Source organism: Cottoperca gobio, chromosome 4 (assembly GCF_900634415.1).
Source record: "Cottoperca gobio chromosome 4, fCotGob3.1, whole genome shotgun sequence".
Lineage (NCBI taxonomy): Eukaryota > Metazoa > Chordata > Actinopteri > Perciformes > Bovichtidae > Cottoperca > Cottoperca gobio.
Window position 1 is genome coordinate 21,942,228 of NC_041358.1, and position 21,936 is coordinate 21,964,163.

Genomic DNA, 21,936 nt, shown 5'->3' on the forward strand with positions numbered 1-21,936 from the left:
AAATGCTAATTTCCTCTCTCCCGCAGGTGCCTAACTGTGTTTGAAACTAAATTGCTCGTCATAGCAGGTCAGTCTGAGCCTAATGAATTCCTCTGTTCTCTCATTACACTTATCGATGCTGAATGGTGGACAATAGGTGCGCTGAGTAGCCGAGTAGCCGAGTAGCCGAGTATCCGAGGGTTTGAAAGCGAAGCCTGCAGCCTCTTCTTGCTTTCTCAGATAGATTTCCACATCAGCCTGTGAATATTTTAGTATTTGGCTTGACTGAGTCTTTGACCTGTGACCATCTCCATTACCATGGATATTTAACTCCGTGGTTCTTACCGACACTAAACTACCAATCAGACTAAATCGCCTGTCCCCAGCAGCTCCACACCAGCCCACAGGAGCTGCACTTACTTCATTTGACGGGATTTATAACATACTTTACTCTAAGCATGTGCATGAAATACTGACTTAATAAAACTGGAGAACAACCATACAATGTAGAAGAAAACGTAGCTCTCAGGGCGGAGATCATTTACATAAGAATAAATCAAAAACGCGTAGAGACACATATACAAAGTACCTATAGAGTGTATCAAGTGTTTTCTAAGCCTGCAGAACTATAATGCTACGGACAGGAAGCAGAACACAGGATGCATGATGGTGTGGGTGGACGGTAGGCACACATAAACACACACATACATACACTTGATTCTTTAGGCTCACAATTAATAATGCTCTCTCTCTTTGGTTTATAATGTAATTATTTTAATTCCGCTGCATGTCGCATCTCAACTCACTAATCTAAGTCTGTTCTTGATGTTCACTGTTGTTCACATCAGTACGCTTTAACTCAGCTTAGTGAGTGGGGAAAGTGTACTAAGCATCTTAACTACATTGTCAAAAATGTCCTCGCTGCCCATCTAAACGGAGCTATTGGAGCCCACACAGTGCCACCGACTCCACAGCGAGTAATCACAGGTAATGATAACCGAGAGTGAGCATAATTTTCCTCCATAGCCCAGCAACACGGCACAAACAAACCGGCCTCTCTGGGGAGGCTGGAGAGACCTGTGAAGAGGAGAAGTGATAAGGAGGGAGGTAAAAGGCCACAGGGGGACGTCTGGCAGGAAATCTGTTTACATATATATGAACAGAAAACAGAAGGAAAGGAAGAGGAATAAATCAAGAACAAAAAAAGAGATGGATGACGTTTCTCGTGGGCAGAGCCAAAGTAGCAAGGAGCTAATCTCGTATAAGTGGCAGATTTAGAGTTCCTCGTCAGCTGTGATGTAATACTTAATGCACACAGCAGCTATAAATTAGCTCATAGCACCATGTGAGCTTTTACCACAGCAGCCCAGCGGGCATGCGAGGGATGGATTGCAATCATTCGGTAAGAAGCAGGAAGGAGGGAGAAAGCCCCTCCTCTGCCTAAAGGGACTTTAAGTATTTTCTTCACTATATAAACTATCGATCGACACTCTTATTCAGCTCCCTCGACCTCTTCTCGTGCATGTTTGTGTGGTTTTGGTGCAGTTTTCCCCCCCCTGCACACAGATACAGTCAATGGGTGCCTTTTGTATTTCCTTGCTGCTCAGCTCAGTTATTGTCTCTGGAATCGAGCAGCATCCCTTGTTTCAAAAATGAGTAAATACAGAAATAAACGTTCCCAAAGATAGATTTACTGATACAACCAAACTATGTCGTCCATTTACAAAGTTGCTGATTGCACCAAAACAGATAATATCAAACCTCTAGTCAACACATATCTGAGATGTGCAACAAAAGGCTTTTACAGCTGTTTTTGCATGTATGTGGTTGTACTGTAACAGATCAGTTCCCCTTTAAGTAGGGGGAAATAAATAATAAATAAAATACCCTTAAATCAGTTTAGCTCTTGGAAAAAGATCAGGTTTTAGTTTGTCAGCCCAAACTCTAAACAACTTTTACAGACTTGCTCGATGACAGGCAGTCTATGGTGGATATTTTAGCTGATATTAGCTCATTTTATGTTGCTGTATGACTGACACTCCTGGTGCTACTGTTAAGCCAAAGTTACAGAAGCTCACTTAACTAATTTCCTTAAAGCATAACTCAATCTGAACTCATGTCATAAAGTTCTCTCTTCTGCGTCTCCTGTGTCATCTTCAAACCGTAGAACTGAAGGTGCAACAGGACTGTCTCTGCTATAGATCTATAATGTGAGGATGATTCTCCACATTTATTTCAAAGGGTTAAATGTATCACGTTCTCAGGGGAATTAAACTAATCCCAAACGGTGGATTATGTAAGGCGAACCTTAGCTCGGGCTAATCCTTCTCTCCTGTTACGCTGTTCTTTGATGGTATAGTGGAGACGATGTGGAGTCAGGTGAACGTTGTTATGTTGCCGTTCCCCCGAGAGCAACAGGAGTAGAGCTTTTCATTCACCGTCAACATTGACAAACTGTGTCGAACATGCGTAGCCACACAAACTTTGTATTTTATCGACATGAAGAAACAATTGCAACATTTTAAGTATGCCAGTGAGTAAGATGTGGACATCTCTATAGCTGCCGGGTTGCTCACAGCGTTTTTTTCCACTACATGAACAACATGCCCTGCCAATTCCTGCTGCACATTAGTTGCTAGCTAATCGAGGGAATGAGGGTCTTCTGATTGCATGTGGACTCAGCGGCCGTGTCAGGCTGAATGAGCTGTGTATGTTGTCATGTTTAATGCATGTTTGTGCCCGTGGGAGAGATTGGTGCAGCCGTGAGATTAGAGAACATTAAGTATTATGATATGTTATGCATTAGATTAATCAGATTTTGTCATATTCTAATACATTTGAGGTTACAAGTTAAAACAGGTGTTGAGTGTTTGCGTGTGTTTAGAAAAGAAGGGGTTTCGAATTGAACGCCTGGTTGAGTCTGATAATGAGATAATCGGAGAGTCTTCTCTGTCCTTGGCTGACCACTTACTCCCATCTATTGGCTTCCCCCCATTGGACTCCGCAACCAGAGCCAACAACTGATTGGCTGCGGGGGCAATTCTGAGGCAGAGGACTGGTTAATTATGCTAATCCACGAAACTGATAAGGAGACGGTTTTAAAAATGTAAAACCTCTGGAAACACGCACACGCTGAGGCAGTGTGGTTTAGGGAGAGAGAGAGAGAGAGAGAGAGAGAGAGAGAGAGAGAGAGAGAGAGAGAGAGAGAGAGAGAAGGGAGCGAGAGAGGACACAGAGAGAGAGAGAGAGGACGAGGAGAAGAGAGAGAGAGAGAGAGAGAGAGAGAGACAAGGGAGCGAGAGAGGACACAGAGAGAGAGAGAGATAGGAGAGAGAGAGAGAGAGAGAGAGAGAGAGAGAAGGGACGAGAGAGGACACAGAGGAGAGAGAGAGAGAGAGAGAGAGACAGAGAGAAAGGGATTGAGAGAGGACAGGAGAGATGGAAGAGAGACTAGGACAGAGAGAGAGAGAGAGATAGAAGATAGAGAGAAAGGAGCGGAAGAGAGACAGAGATAGATGGAGAAGGGAGCGGATAGAGATGACGAGAGAAGAGAGAGAAGAGAGAGAGAGAGAGAGATATAGAGTATACGCGTTATAGAGAGATCGAGATCTAAGAGAGAGAGACAGGCTCTGGGTTTGGGAGAAGAGAGAGGAAGTTCAGGAAATAGTTTTAATTAAGCTCTTTCTTTTTTTCTCATAGATCTCCATCTCTGCATACTATTCAAATATGTCTAATGCCAAACAGTAGTGTTATTGTTCAATTCTAAATTTGCTAAATTCTCTTGGATGCCGGACTTTTCCTTCCCCCCACTCAGCGCTCAGTTCCTCCTCTGTTGCTGGTATGCTGCTGGCCTTTCCCCTCTCTTCTTGTTAACTGATGTCTGTGGGCGGATAACACTGCTCCACTGAACCACAACTCATGACACACCACTCATCTTCTTTTTCCATTTCTTTCTCTTCTTTTTTATCTCTGCCCAAAACCATCTCAGCAGCCGATAATTCTCGCTGTGTACAAACATGCCATTACTGTCTTTCAATTTTAGTGAGCAGCACCAAGCAGACTTTTAATATTGTTTCTCCTACTCCTGTTTTAAACTCATGTTCTGTTACAAGCAGCAACCAAGTGCCAGATTTGATTGGATGCTGTGGGACTAGTTAAACTGCTCAATGACAAAATATGAGGATCTGAATGCATCTGATTCTTTTGAGGAAACTGTTTAGTTTCTCTAGTTTTTTTTGTCTGTAACAATGTAATGCTGGGAACCATCTGTGCCCCACAACAGTCAAAGAGCAAAAACTGTCTATGCAGTCTAACAAAAACACAGGAACCAGGCGAGCTCGGCACTGCAGCTCTGCCTGCCAGAACTCGTGTTGCACTGTGGAGACATTTGAGGATACTGAACCGAGGGGAACAGAGGGAGCTCACACCTCCTAGCTGACTCTTTCTCTGACATGCAGCCTAAATGTTCCACTTCTAGATATCACTGTATTCCAGGTACAGCTGGTAAGGCTTGCTATACTCACATCAGAGGACAAACAGCCTTCTCATCCACAACAACAGAGACCTGGCAACTCTGAGAAGTACAAGAGCTGTCTTCTCACACTGACATGTTTCTCCAAAGAAAATTATCCCTCTACCTTCCCAGAGGCATCAAATGAGTGAGGAAAGGATGCAAAGAGAGACGGCAAGCACGGAAGAAAGAAAGAAACACAAAGTTTTCCGTTTGCCTGTTTAGTTCTTGTTGCATAGCTTTGTGGTAAACAGCCTGGAGAATGGTGCAACACAATTATCTTTTAGTTATAGAATTATTATTCTTAGACTTAACGCTGCTAAACATGCACCATACCTGCAATGTAATAAGAATGTACTGAATATAACTAATAACAGTTATTTTGGATGCGACTTGTGGTTGGGACTGAGAGTTAACTGCAGAGTTAACTGACTTCAAGGCATATACAGTGAAAGAGAGACAGAGAGAGAGACACCGGGAGAAGAGAGAGAGAGAGAGAGAGGAGAGGGAGAGAACAGAAGAAAGAGAGAGAGAGAGGGAGAGAGGAAGACAGGAAGAAAAGAGAGGAGAAAAAGAGAGAAAGAAAGAGAGAGAGCGGAAGAGGGAAAGGGGGGAAGGTCTCTCTCTTTCCTCGCTCTCCTCTCTTTAGTCTCCTCCTCTCGGGAGGATAGATTGATGTATCTGAGGGATAGTGTAATATTATTACTCGATGGTACTTAACTCCATGTCTCCTCTCTGCAGGCCTGCGGCATACTGCTCTAAAATGCTGATTCTTGATTCAGTACACAGATAGAAAGAGTAGCACAGGGAGGGAGAAAAGGGGTGAGGAAAGGGATGCAGTAAGAGAGAGAGAGAGAGAGAGAGAGAGAGAGAGAGAGAGAGAGAGAGAGAGAGAGAGAGAGAGAGGGAGAGAGAGAGAGAGAGAGTTGATGATGTGAAATAAAGCAATAGATAGTTCAGTGGGACGAAAAGTCCCAAATGATGAAAGCAAACGGTGAAGGCAGGAGACTAAAGCTGCATAAATTAAAGTAATACATGAAAGATACGTTATATAAGATTCACTTAGCAGTTCTAGAGGGTAGATGCTATACTTTATGGTGTGAGGCAGGATACCTGCAGCCAGTGCTTGACTGTATTGAGCACTTTATTGAACAGCTGCAGATGCTAGAGAGACAGCAGTGCGAAGCCTCACCCTGCGTTATAAAGAGAACAGTGACATCTAGAGGTGAAACAATAGGTTTTACCTGCACTGAATTTCTACTGCAGAGCTGCTGATAAGACAGTTACCTGTATTGTTCCTGAATGTTTTTACACAGAAGAAGAAAAACACACTTCACCCCTCACTGCTCAGTGCAGACGTCCAATGCTTATTTGGGGCAGCTTTTAATGTGTCTGTGTGAATGTACCTTCGTTAAAATATATTATAGGAAATATCATATGCATCTATAAGAAATAGAGCCGACAGAGGTGTCCTTGTGTGGGGTGCTGACCCACTAACAGAGAGGTTAGTCACAGTTGAAAGTAGTCAGTCTGTCACCAGGCTGAGGGGGACAGAGGCAGCTCACATCTATAATGCACAAAGCTGAGTGTCAGGTTAACTGGAAGACAAGGACAAAACTGTGGAGCCAATAAACACTGGAGAGAGATGAGATGGACGGATAAAACAAATACTTTTCATCCGCAGAATACCAAATAAACATGCAGATATCATTTTGGAGCTACTATACACAGATATCTAAAGCATCATAAGCAGATTTCTGAGTTTCTGATTAATATGACCAACCATCATTTGTTTAATTCACTTTCAGAATTGTACAATTAAAAACTGTAGACGGCTCCATTGTATAAAACCTCAGAGACAGATTAAACCTTCGTGGCTAAACACCAGATGCAAGTGAAAACATAATGTTTGTTATTGGGTTGTTTGTTTTTTGATGATGGGAACTAATTCTTTTTTTCTGCTTTAGCCTGGTGGTCATTGATTTCCTCCTTTTGCTTAAATGCTCAATTTCTATATCCAGCAAGGGACTATTACTTAACAGAGTTAAACATTTGTTCAAATCAGATTCATGGAGTCATACATTTCTTTATTTGCATTTATTGTTAATGGCTTGACTATTAAATCACATGAAAATATTCTTGAAATCAGTTTTCTTTGTGATCGAGTACCAAGTAGTAAAGATACAAATCGAAGGCAGGCCGGTGATACAGGGTTTCTTGAAGCCCCTTTTAAATATAATATATTATAGATATAACATATATCCAGTCAAATGAAACAATGTGCAAAGTCAAAGTCACTGCAAGCTACTTAAATGTCTGTATTCTGTGTGATGACAATATGACACAAATATAACTATTCAAAAGATGTATTTTAACAAAATTACAAACTTGATTATGTTCCAGTTTCACACCATGGACGAGGACATCATGAGTGTAGGTGCCTATACTCAGTTGAGTGAACATATGTTGTGTAAACTATGATAAAAAAAACAAACATTATATAGAGGCCATAAGCAGAGAATGTCCCTTGTACCTTAAAAAGCTTCCACCAAGACCTCACATTAGCACAGGAGGATTGTTCTCAGAGAGGATGTGCGATACTTCCCCTCTGCTGCTGTTTCAGCCATGTCCGGCGACCTGGCTCTGTGCGTCGGACGTCAAATCAGGTTGATCGCTTTCCCTCGGCAGGAAGCCCCAAGTCTGAAGCAGAGCAAACCGCTCAGCAGGAAGAGTGGAAAAGTAGTCCTTCTGTTTCTGAGAGTAAATCTGAACTGGACGGACGATGTCTCTGTAACTCCAGTCCTGATGACGCAAACTCTCATTAACTTCAATTTATCATAGATTTAAAAACCCATTGAAACATACACTGGTACAGTATTTAGATTCACAGTTGGTACTCAACAATAGAATACATAATAAATAAATAACAATATGTAGGAAAGAAGTGATCAACATCAAAGAGAAATTCTAAAGTCCCTCATTAAGTAAATTAAAAAGTATTTCACGTTTTATTTGTTTCTTGATTAAAAGACATCGTTTTCTTTTTGTGTTCAAAACGACAATTAATTTGTATGCCAGCATCATGTAATGTCCTCATGAAAGAGACTGTATAACAACACTGTATTTTTATCTCAGGAGGCGGCCCATGGAACAACAAACCTCCACAGATGGGGGGTCTCTTATCTAAAGGCCATCTGTCTGGATGTCATGAAACAGTTTGGTATCCCCTGGTGTCTATTTAATATGTGTGTCGCAGGTATTATGGCTGCTGGGGTTCTGTACCTGCCAGTGAAAGTTAAAAGCCTCTAGCAGCTCAATCTTGCTCTCTCTGGAAGGCACACAGTCAGGAGGAAGAGGCTGCACCATCTCAGAATCTATCGTCACACCTCCGAACACTAACAGGGCTCTGATGGCAAACCAGCCCCCGAACCTCGGATGCACACACACTCCGAACATCTTCTGCAGGTAACAGAGGGAGATGCACAAAACAGAAGTGAAGCGACAAGAATGGAAACACTGCACTACAAATATCTATCAAATAACTATTGGAGTTTAATTACTCAGTAATTAATTAGATTCCTCATAAATGAATAGCGTTACTTTTTCAGCCCAGGGTTGGTCTCTGACATCAGACTGTTGGTAGTAGAAAGCTGCTCCAGACACGTGAGCCGCAGTCTGCGCCAAGAACTTCGGCTTCCTGCTGGGCAGCATCTCGTAGTCATATCTCACGTCCACTTCCTGTCCTGGGAAACACTGCAGGGTGGGGAGAGGAGATGGGTATATTTAGGAGTCACGACCTGATCATGAAAATAGTTATAGTTGGGTTAACCCACTATGGGGCCCCAAAAATGTATGTATTACCATGAACCCAGTCACTGCCAAAAACCTATTAAGTAAAGACTATACATGACATTATTTATACTAGCAGTACCTGCTATGGATTGTATGTCCAGTTGTTTTTGGTAATGATAATATTTAAGCATATGCAGCATCTAAGGACAATATTTATATAATCATTTTAGAACAAATGCAATGCATTAAATTATTATCAAACAAACGACACTCATTAAACCTGGGGAAAGTTGTTCATTAGGACCGACATATTCTACTATCCCTACTACTACTACAACGCTCACCTGGGAGACAGCAGAGGAGACGCTGTGTTTGACACACTGGTCTATGGGGTCAGACATCACCTGGCAGCCTTTCTCCTCCATGAAGGGCAGGAAGGCTTGTTCAAACATAGCAGGAGTGCTGAGCAACACCACAGCCAGGCTGTTATCGGGGTAAGCCAGGCGCAGGGTGGGAGGCAGCACAGAGTTATACCAACCAACCTGAACATGGTGGGACAGAGTGTCAGAGAGTCACAGGCAGTACAGACAGTATAGTACTGTATTGATGTACAGGTGGATTTATTTAATAGTTTTATTCCACTTCCTGCAGCCAAGACAACACATTAGAAATAAACTGGTGCCAAGATACCTTTAGAGGGTAGACTTCAAATCCAACCTTTGATAAACATTCATTTAACAGTCCTGTTATACCTTCCACATTGGCAGTGGAAGCCGCCATTGTTGCATGTCAACACAGCGCTTTGGATTGTGGGATATGATGTTCGTTGGCTAATTCCATGCCGTAATTAAGATAGACTCTTCCCTTTTCTGCAACGATTTCTTCTGAAAAAAACCGAATGAAAACAATAACATATACAATACAATGTGTTTCAGAGAAAGTCTACAGTCGCGCTACACTTATTTTCGGACTATAGTCACTATCTACTACAATACCCAGAAGACCACACGCGGCTACGTCATACGCAATCACGTCGATGTTATGGGCTCCTTGATTTAAAAGTGGAGTCGCAAGATTTTCTGTGAGCAACGTTAGCCTGACTAGCCAGCTAACACAATCCTTTGTATCGTTCTCCTTAAATATTATTTATTCTGTTTTCGGCGACAGGTGGTATGTTGTATTGAAAAGAAAACACCTCTCAGTGTTTAGGAAACGGTCGATAATTACTTTTCCAACCAAAACAGTAACGTTATGAACGCTGTCAGGATAAAGTCAACGTAAAGCTGCTGCTAACTGAAATTAGCATCGACAATGTTGCTATTTAGCGTTGCTACGCCCCTTGGCATTATCTTGGCTGGTGTGTTTCTGGGACTGTGCTGAAGTGTCCTTGACTTTCTTCTAGAAGTTTCTTTATCTGGAACCTGGAGACATATTTCCATGGATGTATAAAGAGGATATTCCCCACTGGCCTAGAGATACGACTCTGGGAAATCAAGTTAAATTTAATTTACATTGCTGGGCGACTGTTCTTCTGTTTTTTTGCACCTTGTGAAAACTTGCTATATATTTTAGGTAAAGCCTCAACTGTGTCTGAAAAACAAATTTGTGAAACCTTTTTATTATTTATTTATTTATTATTATTCTATTGTAAAAATGGGAGATTTCACAGTGTTTTGTTTCTACATCTAGACCACATTGTACCAGGTGTCTTTCAAAAGACATTACACTGATCTTGACTGGATTATCCCGGAGAAACCAGAGGATCTTTTAAACACAGTTTCAGATTTGTGAAACCTTTTTTATTCTATTTATGAAAAATGCAAAAAGAGGAGTTTTCACTTTGGGTTTTTTTTCACATCTAGACTACAGTGGACCAGGTCCAGATCAAAAACCACTTTACATACTTCAGCGTCATCCTGGAGATCAATTGAGTAGGCTCATTACATTATCACACGGCCTGCACATTCTGGCACCTGGGCTACATTTACCTGAGTAGCAGCTGATAAGCATCACTACAAACTTGCAAAAAATATCCAGGCCTGCTGTAATCTAATCCCCCACAAAGTGTCAGAGATCTCTACTTAGGTTGTTACCGCACCGATCAGCCACAAAGCACGTCTAAAGTTACTGTCTCACTATCCCACTGTGGTTTTTGACGTAACTTCCCTGTCAGGCCACACAACACTTGTCTTGTTTGACGTTTGTGCACCAAGGATCAAGAATTAACAGATTAATGCTAATGAATAATGCATTGATTGACAACTTGATGCATTTCTTTCTAGTTCAACTCTGACATGAACTGGGACAATCAGCTGAGCTCTATCCTGTCAGTGGCAGATGGCAGAGTTGCAAAGATGAGGGTGAGTAGATTAAAAATTTGCTTAATTTACTAGCCCTGCTGGAAATAACCAACTAACTATTCTAAAGCGTGTGTGGCTTTACTTTACGTTAGGCATATTTTGTTCTGCATCAGTGAAACAAGTGGCCTTTACAACATAGAAGAGCCTTCACTGAGGTCTTGTGGTCAGTTGTAAACTGTAATTATTGGAGCTATCTGTAGGTGGCAGTGACACTCCAATAAACTTTAAGACTGCAATCACCACTTTGATGTAGAGTCGACCAAAGGATGTGGAAAAGGCCTTCCTTTCGGTAAGAGTAAATAAGACTCTTAACTTACAACAACTGTGGTCGTTGTTGAATTTAGTTTTGTATTTCACTACATTTTAAACAAATATTTACACCTAAGGTCTGGCAGGATGCCGTGGTATTCCTTCTTCCCAAATTCAGTTGCCCCCTAAAACCTAAAAAAACTCAAATCTATGATTGTAGTCCAGTTGCTCTCACGTCAATTTGAATGAAAACCTTTGACTAACTGGTAAAGTCAGAACTCTTAAAGAAAACCTCTACGTTTAACACGACTCAAGCCCATATTTAACCAGAAGGCTTCTAGAACAATTTGACTGAAGTAATAATCTTGTGGGCTGGACTCTTGACTTTTTGACAGTGAGGGTAAATGGGATTCTGTCTGTCCACGTTTGCTCCTCCACTTGCACCCCCACAATAATGTGTCCTGTCACCATTTTTATTATTTATCCTTTACACAAATATGTGTCACAGCAGGTGGGAAAATATGACCATCTTAAAAGTGAGATGATGTTATTGTTAGTATCGCTCCAGGGCTATGAAACCATCCCAACCCGGCCATCGGCGACTTTGTGAAGAGTCCTGTCTTCCATTAAACGTATATCTGAAACTAATGACATGATGATTGATTTAAGAAAACATGCCCGCACACATGAAGTCATCAGTCAGACGGTGGAATGTGTGCAATCTTACAAAAATCTTGGGGCCAATTATTGACTCAAAACTGAACTTTGAAGCAAAAAAAAGTGACTTTTTGACACCTGAATATAATTGGGATTTCCTCTCTACTTATGACTCTGACGACTTCTCCATGGGCTAAAGAACTTCATGCTGTGTTTGAGGAAGTTGACTTACAATACATGTAATAATGTATCATGCAGCATGATAACAATCACAAGAAAGTTACTTCCTGCGTCTTCCTTCTTCAGAGGTTTATAGTCGTAATGTGTAGAACAAAGCAGTAAAAGAAAACAGCTTTGTTCCAGCAGCCATCGCTCAGACAAACAAGTCATGGAAACATTGCACAGGTGCTATATTTTAGCTTTAGAGTTTAGTGATTATTGGAGCCTTGAGTACTTTCATCGTGTCTGTTTATTGTCGGTGGTGTTTTTAAAAATGTGTGTAAAGTTGGAGGTCTCGTCTACTGCAAACCAAATCAAGTTACCTGAACTAAACTTTAAATCTAAACTAGATTAAAGATGCGTACTGAGAGGGAGAGTTTTGAAATACCCTCTGGTTTGAACGTGGGGGTTTTTTTTTTTTATCCACAGGAGAGACTGACGTCACCGGGGAAATTCGCCAAAGGAGGAGAAGGTGGGTGAACTATGGTCTGTTTTCTGAGGGGAAATTATTTGTGTGTGTGTGTGTGTGTGTGTGTGTGTGTGTGTGTTCCACTTTTTCAAACTTCACAGTATAGAACTGAAACGATAGAGACGGTGGTTTGAACTGATTTTAGTTTGAAGCCTATTTATGAGCAACCTCCCTCGCATGCCTCTCTTCCTCTCCAGATTTCTTCCCAACAAGGGAGAGGATTCATGATTCAGATTTGTGCTCTCCTGCTCTTCCTCCTCGAGCCCCCCTTCTCCGACAGCCTTCCCCGTCTCTCAGTCCTACAGTTCAGTGGGCAGACCTAGCTGCTATCCAGTCACAACTCCAGATACAGAGCCAGGTGTGTGAATATTTGTTTAACCAATCCATGTGTGGGAGATCAAATAGTTACCACAAAGTAGTCAAATAGTATGTCATGTGTACTCGGTGGCCACTTTATTAGGTACACGTGTACAATCTAACGCAACAGCCATAAAGTCTACCTTGACAGAGTTGATAATGTTTTGTTGACATTGTCTGTAATGTGTAAATGTAATTATAGGGTTATTATTGAGGTTGTATTCTGCGGTGGCATTGTACCGGAGGATATTATATTAAGAGGTGTTTCACATTGTTTGTCCTCCCTATTTATATACATGTGGGGGCAGAATATTACAAACACTCCTAAATATAATGCACTCCACCACTAACTAAGACCTTAATACTAAACAGTAAAATGTCGTCTTTTAGTTGAAACAAATTGTAAAATCTTAAGTAAAACTGTGTCTTTTGATTTGTTTTCTATTTAGTCACAAATTAAAACAAACTAAATGGAAAAACACAATTTGCTAAAGGGTGTGTACGAAGAAGAAGCAGCGCAGAAGACTTTCTTAATGGTCAGAAATGTTGCGGTGTAAAAATGTTAACATGAAAAACAACAAGCGCAGAGAAAACACCAACCGAGCAACATGGAGCGGAACGCAAATCCCTTTTACTTTGAACGACTTTATCTGAAAATTAAGTCTATTAAAGTCTTTTCTGTATGTTCTCCTAGGAACAGATGTCAAGCAAACAACAGACTTCTACAGAAATCAAAGTCACTCCTCTCTCTCTCATCTCGCTCTCCTCTCTCTCTCTACTCTTCTCGTCTTTCTTGTCTCGCTCTCGCTCTCTCTTGTCTCTCTCTGTCTATTCTCTCTTCTCGTCTCTGTCTCTCTCTCTCGTCTTTCGTCTCTTCTGTTCTATATCTGTCTCTCTCTCTCTCTCTGCTCTCTCTCTCTGTCTCTCTCTTCTTGTTCTCTCGTTTCTCTCTCTATCTCGCTCTCTCTCTGTGTCTCTTCTTGGTCTCTCTCTTTTCTCTCTTTCTATCTCTCTCTCTCTCTTCTCTCTTTGTATTCTTCTCTCTCTCTCTCTCTCTCTTCTGTCTCTCTATCTCTCTATTTCTATCTATCTCTTCGTCTCTCTCTCTGTCTCTCTCGTCTCTCTCTCTGTCTCTGTCTCTGTCTCTCTCTGTCTCTCTATCTCCTTCTCGTCTCTCTCGTCTTCTCTGTCTCTATCTATATCTCTCTTGTTCTCTAGATTCTCTCTCTCTTCTCTATCTCTCTCTAGTCTCTCTCTGTATCTAGCTCTGTCTCTCTCTATCTGTCTCTCTATGTCTATCTCTGTCTCTATCTGTCTCTATCTATTCTCTATGTATCTCTCTGTTATATCTCTGGTTCTCTATATATTCTATATTCTCTGTACTCTCTCTCTGATCTCTCTCTCTGTCTCTCTCTTGTCTCTCTCTCTCTATAGATCTATCTGTCTATCTCTGTTCTCTATGTCTCTCTCTCTCTCTCTATCGAATCTTGTCTGGTAGATCTATGTCTCTCTCTGTCTCTCTCTGTATCTCTCTCGCTCTCTTCTCGCTCTCTATGTCTATCTCTATCTCTCTTTCTCTCTCTCTCTGTATCCTCTCGCTCTCTCGCTCTCTATTGTCTCTCTCTGTCTCTGTCTCTCTCTCTCTCTGTATCGCTCTGTGTCTCTCTGTCTCTCTCTGTCTCTATCTCGATCTCTGTCTCTCTATGTCTATCTCTGTCTCTCTCTCTGTTTCTCTCTCTGTATCTCTCTTGTCTCTCTATCTGTATCTCTCTCGTCTCTCTCTGATCTCTCTCTGTCTCTATCTTGTCTCGGTCTCTCTCTGTATCTGTCTATCTCTATCGCTCTGTATTCTCTGTCTTCTCTCTCTCGCTCTTCTTCTCTGTCGATCTCTTGTCTCTCTATGTCTCTCTCTCTCTGTCTATATCTCGCTATCGCTCTCTTGTCTCTCTCTCTGTCTCTCTCTATCTCTGTCTTATCTCTCTCTCTCTGTCTCTCTCTCTCTCTGTCTATCTCTAGCTCTCTCGCTCTCTGTATCTCTCTGTATATCTCTGTCTCTGTCTCTATCTCTTGTCTTCTCTCTCTGTATGTCTCTCTCTCTATGTCTCTCTATGTCTCTCATGTCTTCCTCTCTCTGTCTCTTCTCCTCTCTCTGTCTCTCTGTCTCTGCCTCTCTCTGTGCTCTCCTGTATCTCTTCTGTCTCTCTCTCTGTCTCTCTCTCGCTCTCGCTGTCTCTCTCTGTCTCTCTCTCTGTCTCTCTCTCGCTCTCACTCTCTCTGTCTCTCTCTGTCTCTGTCTCTCTCTCTCTCTCTCTGTCTCTCTCTCTGTCTCTCTCTCTCTCTCTCTCTCTCTCTCGCTCTCTCTCGCTCTATCTCTCTCTGTCTCTCTCTGTCTCTCTCTGTCTCTGTCTCTCTCTCTCTCTGTCTCTCTCTGTCTCTGTCTCTCTCTCTGTCTCTCTCTCGCTCTCGCTCTCTCGCTCTCGGTACGTTTTGGTTCACTTCCTGCAATTGGGTCGGATTATGTTCTCACTGCAATCAAACCGCACTCGAGTTGAACCAACTAGGACATTATAGGCGTCATAAAAGTAAGCTTTAAAGCAGCGCAGTTGTATTGGATTGTACTAGATTGTACGGGTGTACCTAATAAAGTGACCACTGAGTGTATGGTGGTGTTATCATTGACGGATTAAAGAAAACATTGTGTGTTTTCAAGGCGATTGAGTCTCTCACCCAGAAACTCCGTGACGTGGAAAGAGAGAGACAGTCTCAACAATGTCACATCCAGACGCTACAAGGTAACGTTCTGCACCATCACTACTTACCTCGTTCGACTCTATTGTCTCCCCACAAACACTCCTGTTATTGCCGACCTGAAGAAAGTTCTGCTTAATGTAGTCACGCACAGTTTGCATGAGAGTCTTAAGTTTTATTAAGCAGCATTTCAAATGAACCCTTGACACACAGCTTCCAAAATATATTGTATTATTCAAATCAATGGTTAAGTCTGATGAGCGAGTGCATTGGAGTGCACAATGGAGTCTTTACGGTTCAATCTGTGCCCTCATATCGTCTTGAATACTGTACTTCTTTATTTTTGTACCATCCAAGTTTCTTCTTGTCATCGTCACCTTATTCAAAACACTTCGGCAAGGCTTTTAATGAAATCAGTGAGACTTGCTACATCACTTCATGCCTCCTTCCTGGGCCTGTTACTTTCAGTGTTGAAATGAACATATTAACATAAACGAGTGTTTCGTTTCCCCAATGGAATCTTTCTGTCTTTCTGTTTAATTGTCTCAGCTGCTGATAACTTCAAGAGGAAACGTAAAAAACTAATTGACCTTTATCTGTGTGTAACTTTTAGTTTCTCAGATCTTCTAAAACACTTTGGATCAACTGTGTTATAGTTTAATAGATATATAGAGAGATGTATATAGAGATAAAACAGGAACATTTTTAGTTTGCAGTAAATACACTTTGATCAAATTTCATTAGGATTACTGCATACTATTGATGTGTACAACGGCTTCCTCATCGCTGTCCTAAAGTTCAGATCCCACTAAAGCTCTAGTCTGCCTCCTCCACTCACTGTCCACTACTACTGTGTGGAAAAACTTAAGTATCATCAAAGGAGGATTCATTTATAATTTAAGACATTAATAAGTCATTTGGATTTGTCCTCAAGGCCGCTATAGGAGGGGAAAACTAAATCCCTTCCTCTCACTAACCTCTTTTGTTTTCCAGAGGAGGTACACGGGCTGCGTGAGGAGCAGAGGCAGAGGGGACAAAGTCCAGGAGCAGAGAGAAGGATGGAGCAGTGGAGGAGAGAGGTTGGACGTGAGCTGAGCAGTCTGCGGGGACACATCACCAGAGCCACGTCGCTAGGCAACCTAGAGGAGAGGTGCTTTAGGGGTGGGTCTGGGTGGAGGAGGGGGGGGGACATCTCGGTTTGCTGCTAGAAAGGCGTCTGGTTGACATTTTCATTTCAGGTATGACAGAAAAGAAATGACAAATTCTATCACCACTTTTTTTTCCTTCTTTTCAGTTTCAGCTCTAAGCTGCACCGAGAGGAGCTGGAGCACCTGCGGAGGGAGGTGGACCTACTGAAGACACAGCTAAGTGAGCCTCGTACAGATGCATTCATCATGCCCTCGCATTGATTCTGCAGGACTAAGCACAATGCTGGGCTCCAAAGCGCAGGCAAGCACAGTCTTGTTGACGACGTCTGCTCGTTCTTTTCTTCTTGACAGGAAGACAGGGGGAGGACGTGTTCCTCCAGCAGGCAGAGGCCAGGAGGCAGTACGAGCACGGCTGCAAGGTACACCCACATTATATCACGCAGGTTGTGTGTTCTTCTCTGTGTGGTTTCACATCCTTAACCTTTTGTTTTGTGTGTTTTGTTCAGACGCTGGAGGAGCTGACAGACAGCTACAGATCTCACAGCACTGAGCTGGCAAAGACCGTCTCTCAGTACTCTCACACACAACAAGAGGTCCGCCTGATCAGGTGTGTGTGTGTGTGTGTGTGTCTGTGTGTGTGTGTGTGTTTCTTTCTGGGAATTAACTTTTGTTGCAATTAATCTCTTTACAACAGAACAACTGTATCAGAACTGACGGAGGAGGTCAGGAGACTTATTCTCAAAGAACGTCAACCAACACCTTTGCTGGCAGCGCACACATCAGGCAAGTCTCTCTCCTTCTCTGCCTCTCACACACACACACACACACACACACACACACCAGGGTGACACACCAAAACTAAAACGAATAAAAGCGTTGAAAATATTGTCGTAAGCTAAAACGAAATAAAAATGATGTCCTAGACAATAAAACCTAAAACAATATTTCCTGTTTTTTTTTTTTGTTATAACTAATTAATTATTGAAATAAAAACTAATTGAAAATTTTAAACTATAATTACCTTTACACACACACACACACACACACACACACAGCATGATACAATTATTTAACCATGTCTTTCTATTTGATTCAGGGGCATCACCGCTCTCGCTCCCTGGCAGCCCCAGTCGAGCGGTCAGAGTTGAGGAGGCGGATTCTGACTCGGAAGACTTCAGCCCGACCCCGAGCCTGGCTGAGGTCAGCTCCGATGATCTGTCATGGCTTGAGGACAAAGACCCTGGTGAGGACAAATTCTTTCGGAATAAAACATTTTTACCTAAGCATGGTTTCCTTGTGCACCCACAGGTACTAGAGCGCTGCATGTCTCCATCATATCATGTTAACTAAGCTTCCTGTCCACCAACATGTTGTGACAATTAGTTCACACGCTCCAACAAGAGGGAATGTTACGCAGGGCACCAGATGGACACAGACTGATGGCGGTTTTAGCAAGATGGGACGTGTAGTTTCGCTTCCTTCCCCTCCCCCACACATCTGGCTCCACCTTCACTCTGATTTATTGCAGGAGATGTGACTCAGCACTCGACTGTTTGCATACAGTTAGTTAATGCAGTTTGACATGTTGGGAAATATGCGTATTCGTCTCTTACTGAGAGTCGGAGGATCGACAGTGCTCTCTCGTCTGGTTTCCTTGCAGCCTCACGGTGACGACAGGACTCCTCAAGTCACTGGGTTTTTTTTTTTACACTTCAGTTTGGTGTCGATTTAAAACAGATATAATATGAAAGCAAACAATGAGCTTCTGAAAGCTGTTCACACTCATTTTACAGCCTGCAGTTTATCACTGTTTGTGTGCATATGAATAAAATTGTATGTTGTTATTATTGTGTAATAATAAAATGTTAGTGATGTAGACACAACATATCTTTACCGCTACAAAAAATATTTTGACCCATTTACAATTTATAACGGTGTGCAAAACTTTAATACACATTTAAAAACTTTAATTTCAGATGCGTACATGCAAAGAAATACCAAAATGCACAGCAAAGGTGATTTACAACAGCAGGCTGTGAAATTGAAATGATTAATGACCCATATTTGCTACAATATTCAGTTTTATTTAGTGAGCAGTTTAGAGACGCTGGTAGGTGTGTTTGTTCACCTTTGGACAGAGCGAGCTGTTTCTCTCTGGTTTCAGTCTTTATGCTAAATTAAGAGGACTGGCTCCGGGCTGTAACTTCATCTTCAACATGAGTGTTATTGATCTTCTCATGTTGCGCACGGCAAGAAAGTGAATAGGTGTATTTCCGAAAATGTCAAACTATTTATTTTCAAGTGCATCACAAGAGGGCATTCAAGGATGAAAGTGTAACAATGGATTGGAATGAAAGAAAATGTTAAAATGGGTAGTAAAAGAAAAGTGAGGAATGTGATCTGGAGATGTGCAGCGCCATTGTGAGCACGTTTGTAGACCCACTGCTGTCTTCCATCTGCAGGAAAAGCAGTAAAGCTCTCATTTCCTCTCCCACAGTTTCTGCGTAGCCAGTCATTTCTCTCTCTGTGTGTGTGTGTGTGTGTATGTGTGTGTGTGTGTGTGTGGTGCGTGCGTGCTCTCACCCCTGAGACTTACTGTAGCAGAAGGTTGATGTTCCCGGAAGAGATTACAATCTCTGCTCTAAATGTTTCCCAGAGTGATTTGGGCCCATGAAGCCAGGCTAATTTCACAATAGTGTACTCACACACACACACACACACACACTGGCACACAGTTGTTATGAGAAAACATTTGAATGTCTTCCAGGCTTAATCCCACAAGAGGCACTCAGTCACACACACACAAAGTAACCGCTCCTCCTCCGCTCTTCACCTCTGCCAGCTTTTCATCAGAAGCCGCGAGTGCGTCTGAGCGTTCAGTCCAGACGGAGCGACTTTGCTGGTCCGGCATCAGATCTGGAGGACGAACGATGATGATGATGATGGTGGTGATGACCTCCTTGATGAAGATTTGAACCCAGATTTAGGATCTGACCTAAGTCTTGATGACCTCTGACCTTTTTTCGTACGGTGACTGTTCTGTAATTTGACTTGGGAAGGATTCAGCAAAATGAAAACCTTTCTTCCGGCTTCTCCAACACACCACCCGAGATGTTTTTAAATTGCTGAGTCGTTTAGAGTTACAGCTCCATTCTGAAATACAAAACTTTAAAAATAGAAATGGTCAGGGTAAGAGAAACTGCCATATGGCTCATATCCTTTGTTTTCTCAAGGGTACGGAAACAAAGAACAGATGACTTGGCATTACAACAAATAACAACAAGTACTTAAGTCATCCTACTTAGTGTTATTGCTTAAACACACGATATGTATCTGCTGCTTAGAGGTTTCTCAAGCAAAACAAAAGTTTGGTGGCTTCGTGAAGCAGCGTGGGATAATGGGAGTTGCGGTCTTCAAAACCATTTACGTCATTGCGGTCAGCTTCTCCCGGTTAGTATTCCTTCAGTGATCATCTCCTCCGCTCCGAAACGGGTGATTCAAACCTGTAAAAGCACTTAATAAAAGCAGTTTCCCTGATGCTGTTTGGCAGACGAGAGGTACCGAAGGTGCAGTGAGCAGTGAGTGAGTTAATAATAATACTACTACATTTATTTATGTGCCCACTAATGTCTGCTCATCTCGTTTCTCTGATCACTTAAAATCCATGTTCTCAAACGCTGTTCGGCCAAAAAGGAGGCTTTTTCAGCTTCTTTCTCCGACTTAAATCTTCATCCGGTTAAAACATTGAAATTCCAAAAGTTAAGCTTAAAATTGGATTAAAAAAATAATAATAACGGCTCCTGGCAGACAACCACGACGCTGACACATGCGCCACTAAACAGGCGACCAGGTTACCTTAATTAAATGGCAATTGTTGGAAACATTTGGGATAATGAAAGTACACAAGTCGACGGCATATAACATCGGCCGAGTCGTTTTTAGACATTTTAATGTGGAAAAGTAACATCATATACCTTTTTGTTTTATAGAACTGCTTATAATGTGTGATTCATGCCATTGAGGAAACTTTCGTTCCGTCCGGGGAATTCTCCAAAGCTATTTTTAAAGTTATTTGTGAGAATACCACAAGTGTTACGTGTTATCAAGTGTTGCTTCTCTTGATTATTCTTTAATCTGGTCCCATGTGACTCGCACACAAACTCGTGCTCCCACAGTGCGCTGAAACAAACCACCAAAAGAGTCAGCATTGTTTGCCCTCAGTCTTTGGTAGTTGGTTAATCCTCTTTAAATGATCAGCAGTAACAGTCTCCACATGTTCAGACCGGTTGGATGCTGGTAACAAAGTGAAGAGACAAGCAGCTGTTTAAGATTCTCTGTGAGAGCGTCTCATTCAGAAACTGTCGTCTTTTTATAATCAGCATTATTTCTCTCTGTAAGCTTGACTGATTTAAACCTTTTGCCACAAAATGTTTGAATCAGTCGCTCTCCAAGGGATAGATTGCTTTCTATTTTTGCCACACCCTCTGCACCCTCGCTGCGAGTCACTGAAGATAAATTATGGGTCTTGCCAGAGTGAAAGACAGAAGCTCTGTAATTGGTCCGCTAAACCACAACGTTTGGTTTCAGGCAGAATATTTATAAATGGTTCCATTTGGGGTTGTTGGGATTACAGATTGTTGGGGTGAGGTTTAGGTCTGCAGGATCTCTGCCTACAGCGCGATCCATAAGAACATCACTGTGCGTTTTGAATAGCAAAATAAGAGCCCACAGTATGCTTATATCTCCTTAAATTGTTTTCTTTATTATTTTATTTGTTATATAACTTTAACTTTATGAAAGTGCACTTTGATCCCTTGATGTACAGTTATATATCAAGATTCACAGTAAGCTTTAAAGTTGTGTTGATCAAGTATTATATGTAAGCTACACCCGTCAGTGTAATGGATATTTAATGGGCTTTTCTTCCTGACACGATGCACTCTTGCATCCAGGAGAAAGCTGATGAGGGATGGGGTTTTGATTCCTGGTAATGCAGGTGAAGTGAAGACGAGGCGAAACCGAAAATCTATAAGCATTACAGAGGCACCAGCAGGTCTTTATATACTGACGGCTCCGTTAAGACAGTCGAGACTCCCTTCATGAGCAAGCTGATAAATATTTCAGCATCCAGACACCACCCCCTCCCATATCGAGGATCCCAGACCACAGAGCGAGGGGGGGGTGAAAGTGACTACAGACACTTTCCAGTTCATTATCAAGACAAATTGTCTCACTAGTCAATATTAAGAAATAAAAGTCCTTTCAGGAAACGGTAACTGGCACCGAGCAGTACGCAACAGTGTTTAAACAAACTTCAGCTGACCCGCTCTCCTTGTATCGCTGCTGAGAGTGTGGTTGAAGAGACGTTTAATGAAGAAAAGGCTCATTTCTTTGTTATTGTGGCCAGATAATGGCTGATGAATCAGACCCTTCTACTGCAGTTTTATT

The 21,936-nt window shown here is 42.0% G+C and overlaps 2 protein-coding genes across 7 annotated transcripts; one reads left to right on the forward strand and one right to left on the reverse strand.

Moving 5' to 3' along the window:
- Nucleotides 1-6,577: 6,577 nt before the first annotated feature.
- On the reverse strand, nt 6,578-10,406 carry mmachc (metabolism of cobalamin associated C). Of its 3 annotated transcripts, XM_029429172.1 has the most exons (6): nt 10,270-10,406; nt 8,972-9,165; nt 8,626-8,823; nt 8,090-8,242; nt 7,772-7,948; nt 6,578-7,291 (listed from the first exon to the last, which is right to left on the reverse strand). In XM_029429172.1, the coding sequence occupies exons 2-6, from the start codon at nt 9,059-9,061 to the stop codon at nt 7,109-7,111; spliced, it is 801 nt and encodes a 266-aa protein (XP_029285032.1). In that variant the 5' UTR covers nt 9,062-9,165; nt 10,270-10,406; the 3' UTR covers nt 6,578-7,108. The 3 variants fall into 3 exon arrangements, with proteins under 3 accessions (XP_029285032.1, XP_029285031.1, XP_029285033.1); XM_029429171.1 differs by lacking the exon at nt 10,270-10,406 and having other exon boundaries at nt 8,972-9,272; XM_029429173.1 differs by lacking the exon at nt 10,270-10,406 and having other exon boundaries at nt 9,034-9,269.
- On the forward strand, nt 9,290-21,921 carry LOC115006725 (peripheral-type benzodiazepine receptor-associated protein 1). 4 transcript variants are annotated; one of them, XM_029429169.1, is made up of 12 exons: nt 9,290-9,362; nt 10,564-10,641; nt 12,196-12,238; nt 12,433-12,593; nt 15,303-15,384; nt 16,334-16,490; nt 16,635-16,708; nt 16,840-16,907; nt 16,995-17,095; nt 17,183-17,271; nt 17,585-17,731; nt 19,331-21,921. In XM_029429169.1, the coding sequence occupies exons 2-12, from the start codon at nt 10,576-10,578 to the stop codon at nt 19,420-19,422; spliced, it is 1,080 nt and encodes a 359-aa protein (XP_029285029.1). In that variant the 5' UTR covers nt 9,290-9,362; nt 10,564-10,575; the 3' UTR covers nt 19,423-21,921. The 4 variants fall into 4 exon arrangements, 3 of the variants coding, with proteins under 3 accessions (XP_029285029.1, XP_029285028.1, XP_029285027.1); XR_003832112.1 differs by lacking the exon at nt 9,290-9,362 and adding an exon at nt 9,373-9,776 and having other exon boundaries at nt 16,995-17,081; XM_029429168.1 differs by lacking the exon at nt 9,290-9,362 and adding an exon at nt 9,373-9,853.
- Nucleotides 21,922-21,936: the final 15 nt, after the last annotated feature.

Bases quoted from the DNA above. Each gene is read 5' to 3' on its own strand.
- LOC115006725 (XM_029429167.1), top strand. From the start codon at position 9,723: ATGTATAAAGAGGATATTCCCCACTGGCCTAGAGATACGACTCTGGGA. The intron at 9,777-10,563 runs GTTAAATTTAAT...ATTTCTTTCTAG, and splicing joins ATACGACTCTGGGAAATCAA to TTCAACTCTGACATGAACTG. The intron at 15,385-16,333 runs GTAACGTTCTGC...TTTGTTTTCCAG, and splicing joins TCACATCCAGACGCTACAAG to AGGAGGTACACGGGCTGCGT.
- mmachc (XM_029429172.1), bottom strand. From the start codon at position 9,061: ATGGCGGCTTCCACTGCCAATGTGGAAGGTATAACAGGACTGTTAAAT. The intron at 8,824-8,971 runs GTATCTTGGCAC...CACCATGTTCAG, and splicing joins TTGAAGTCTACCCTCTAAAG to GTTGGTTGGTATAACTCTGT. The intron at 7,292-7,771 runs GTACAGAACCCC...TTGCGTCATCAG, and splicing joins CTTTTAACTTTCACTGGCAG to GACTGGAGTTACAGAGACAT.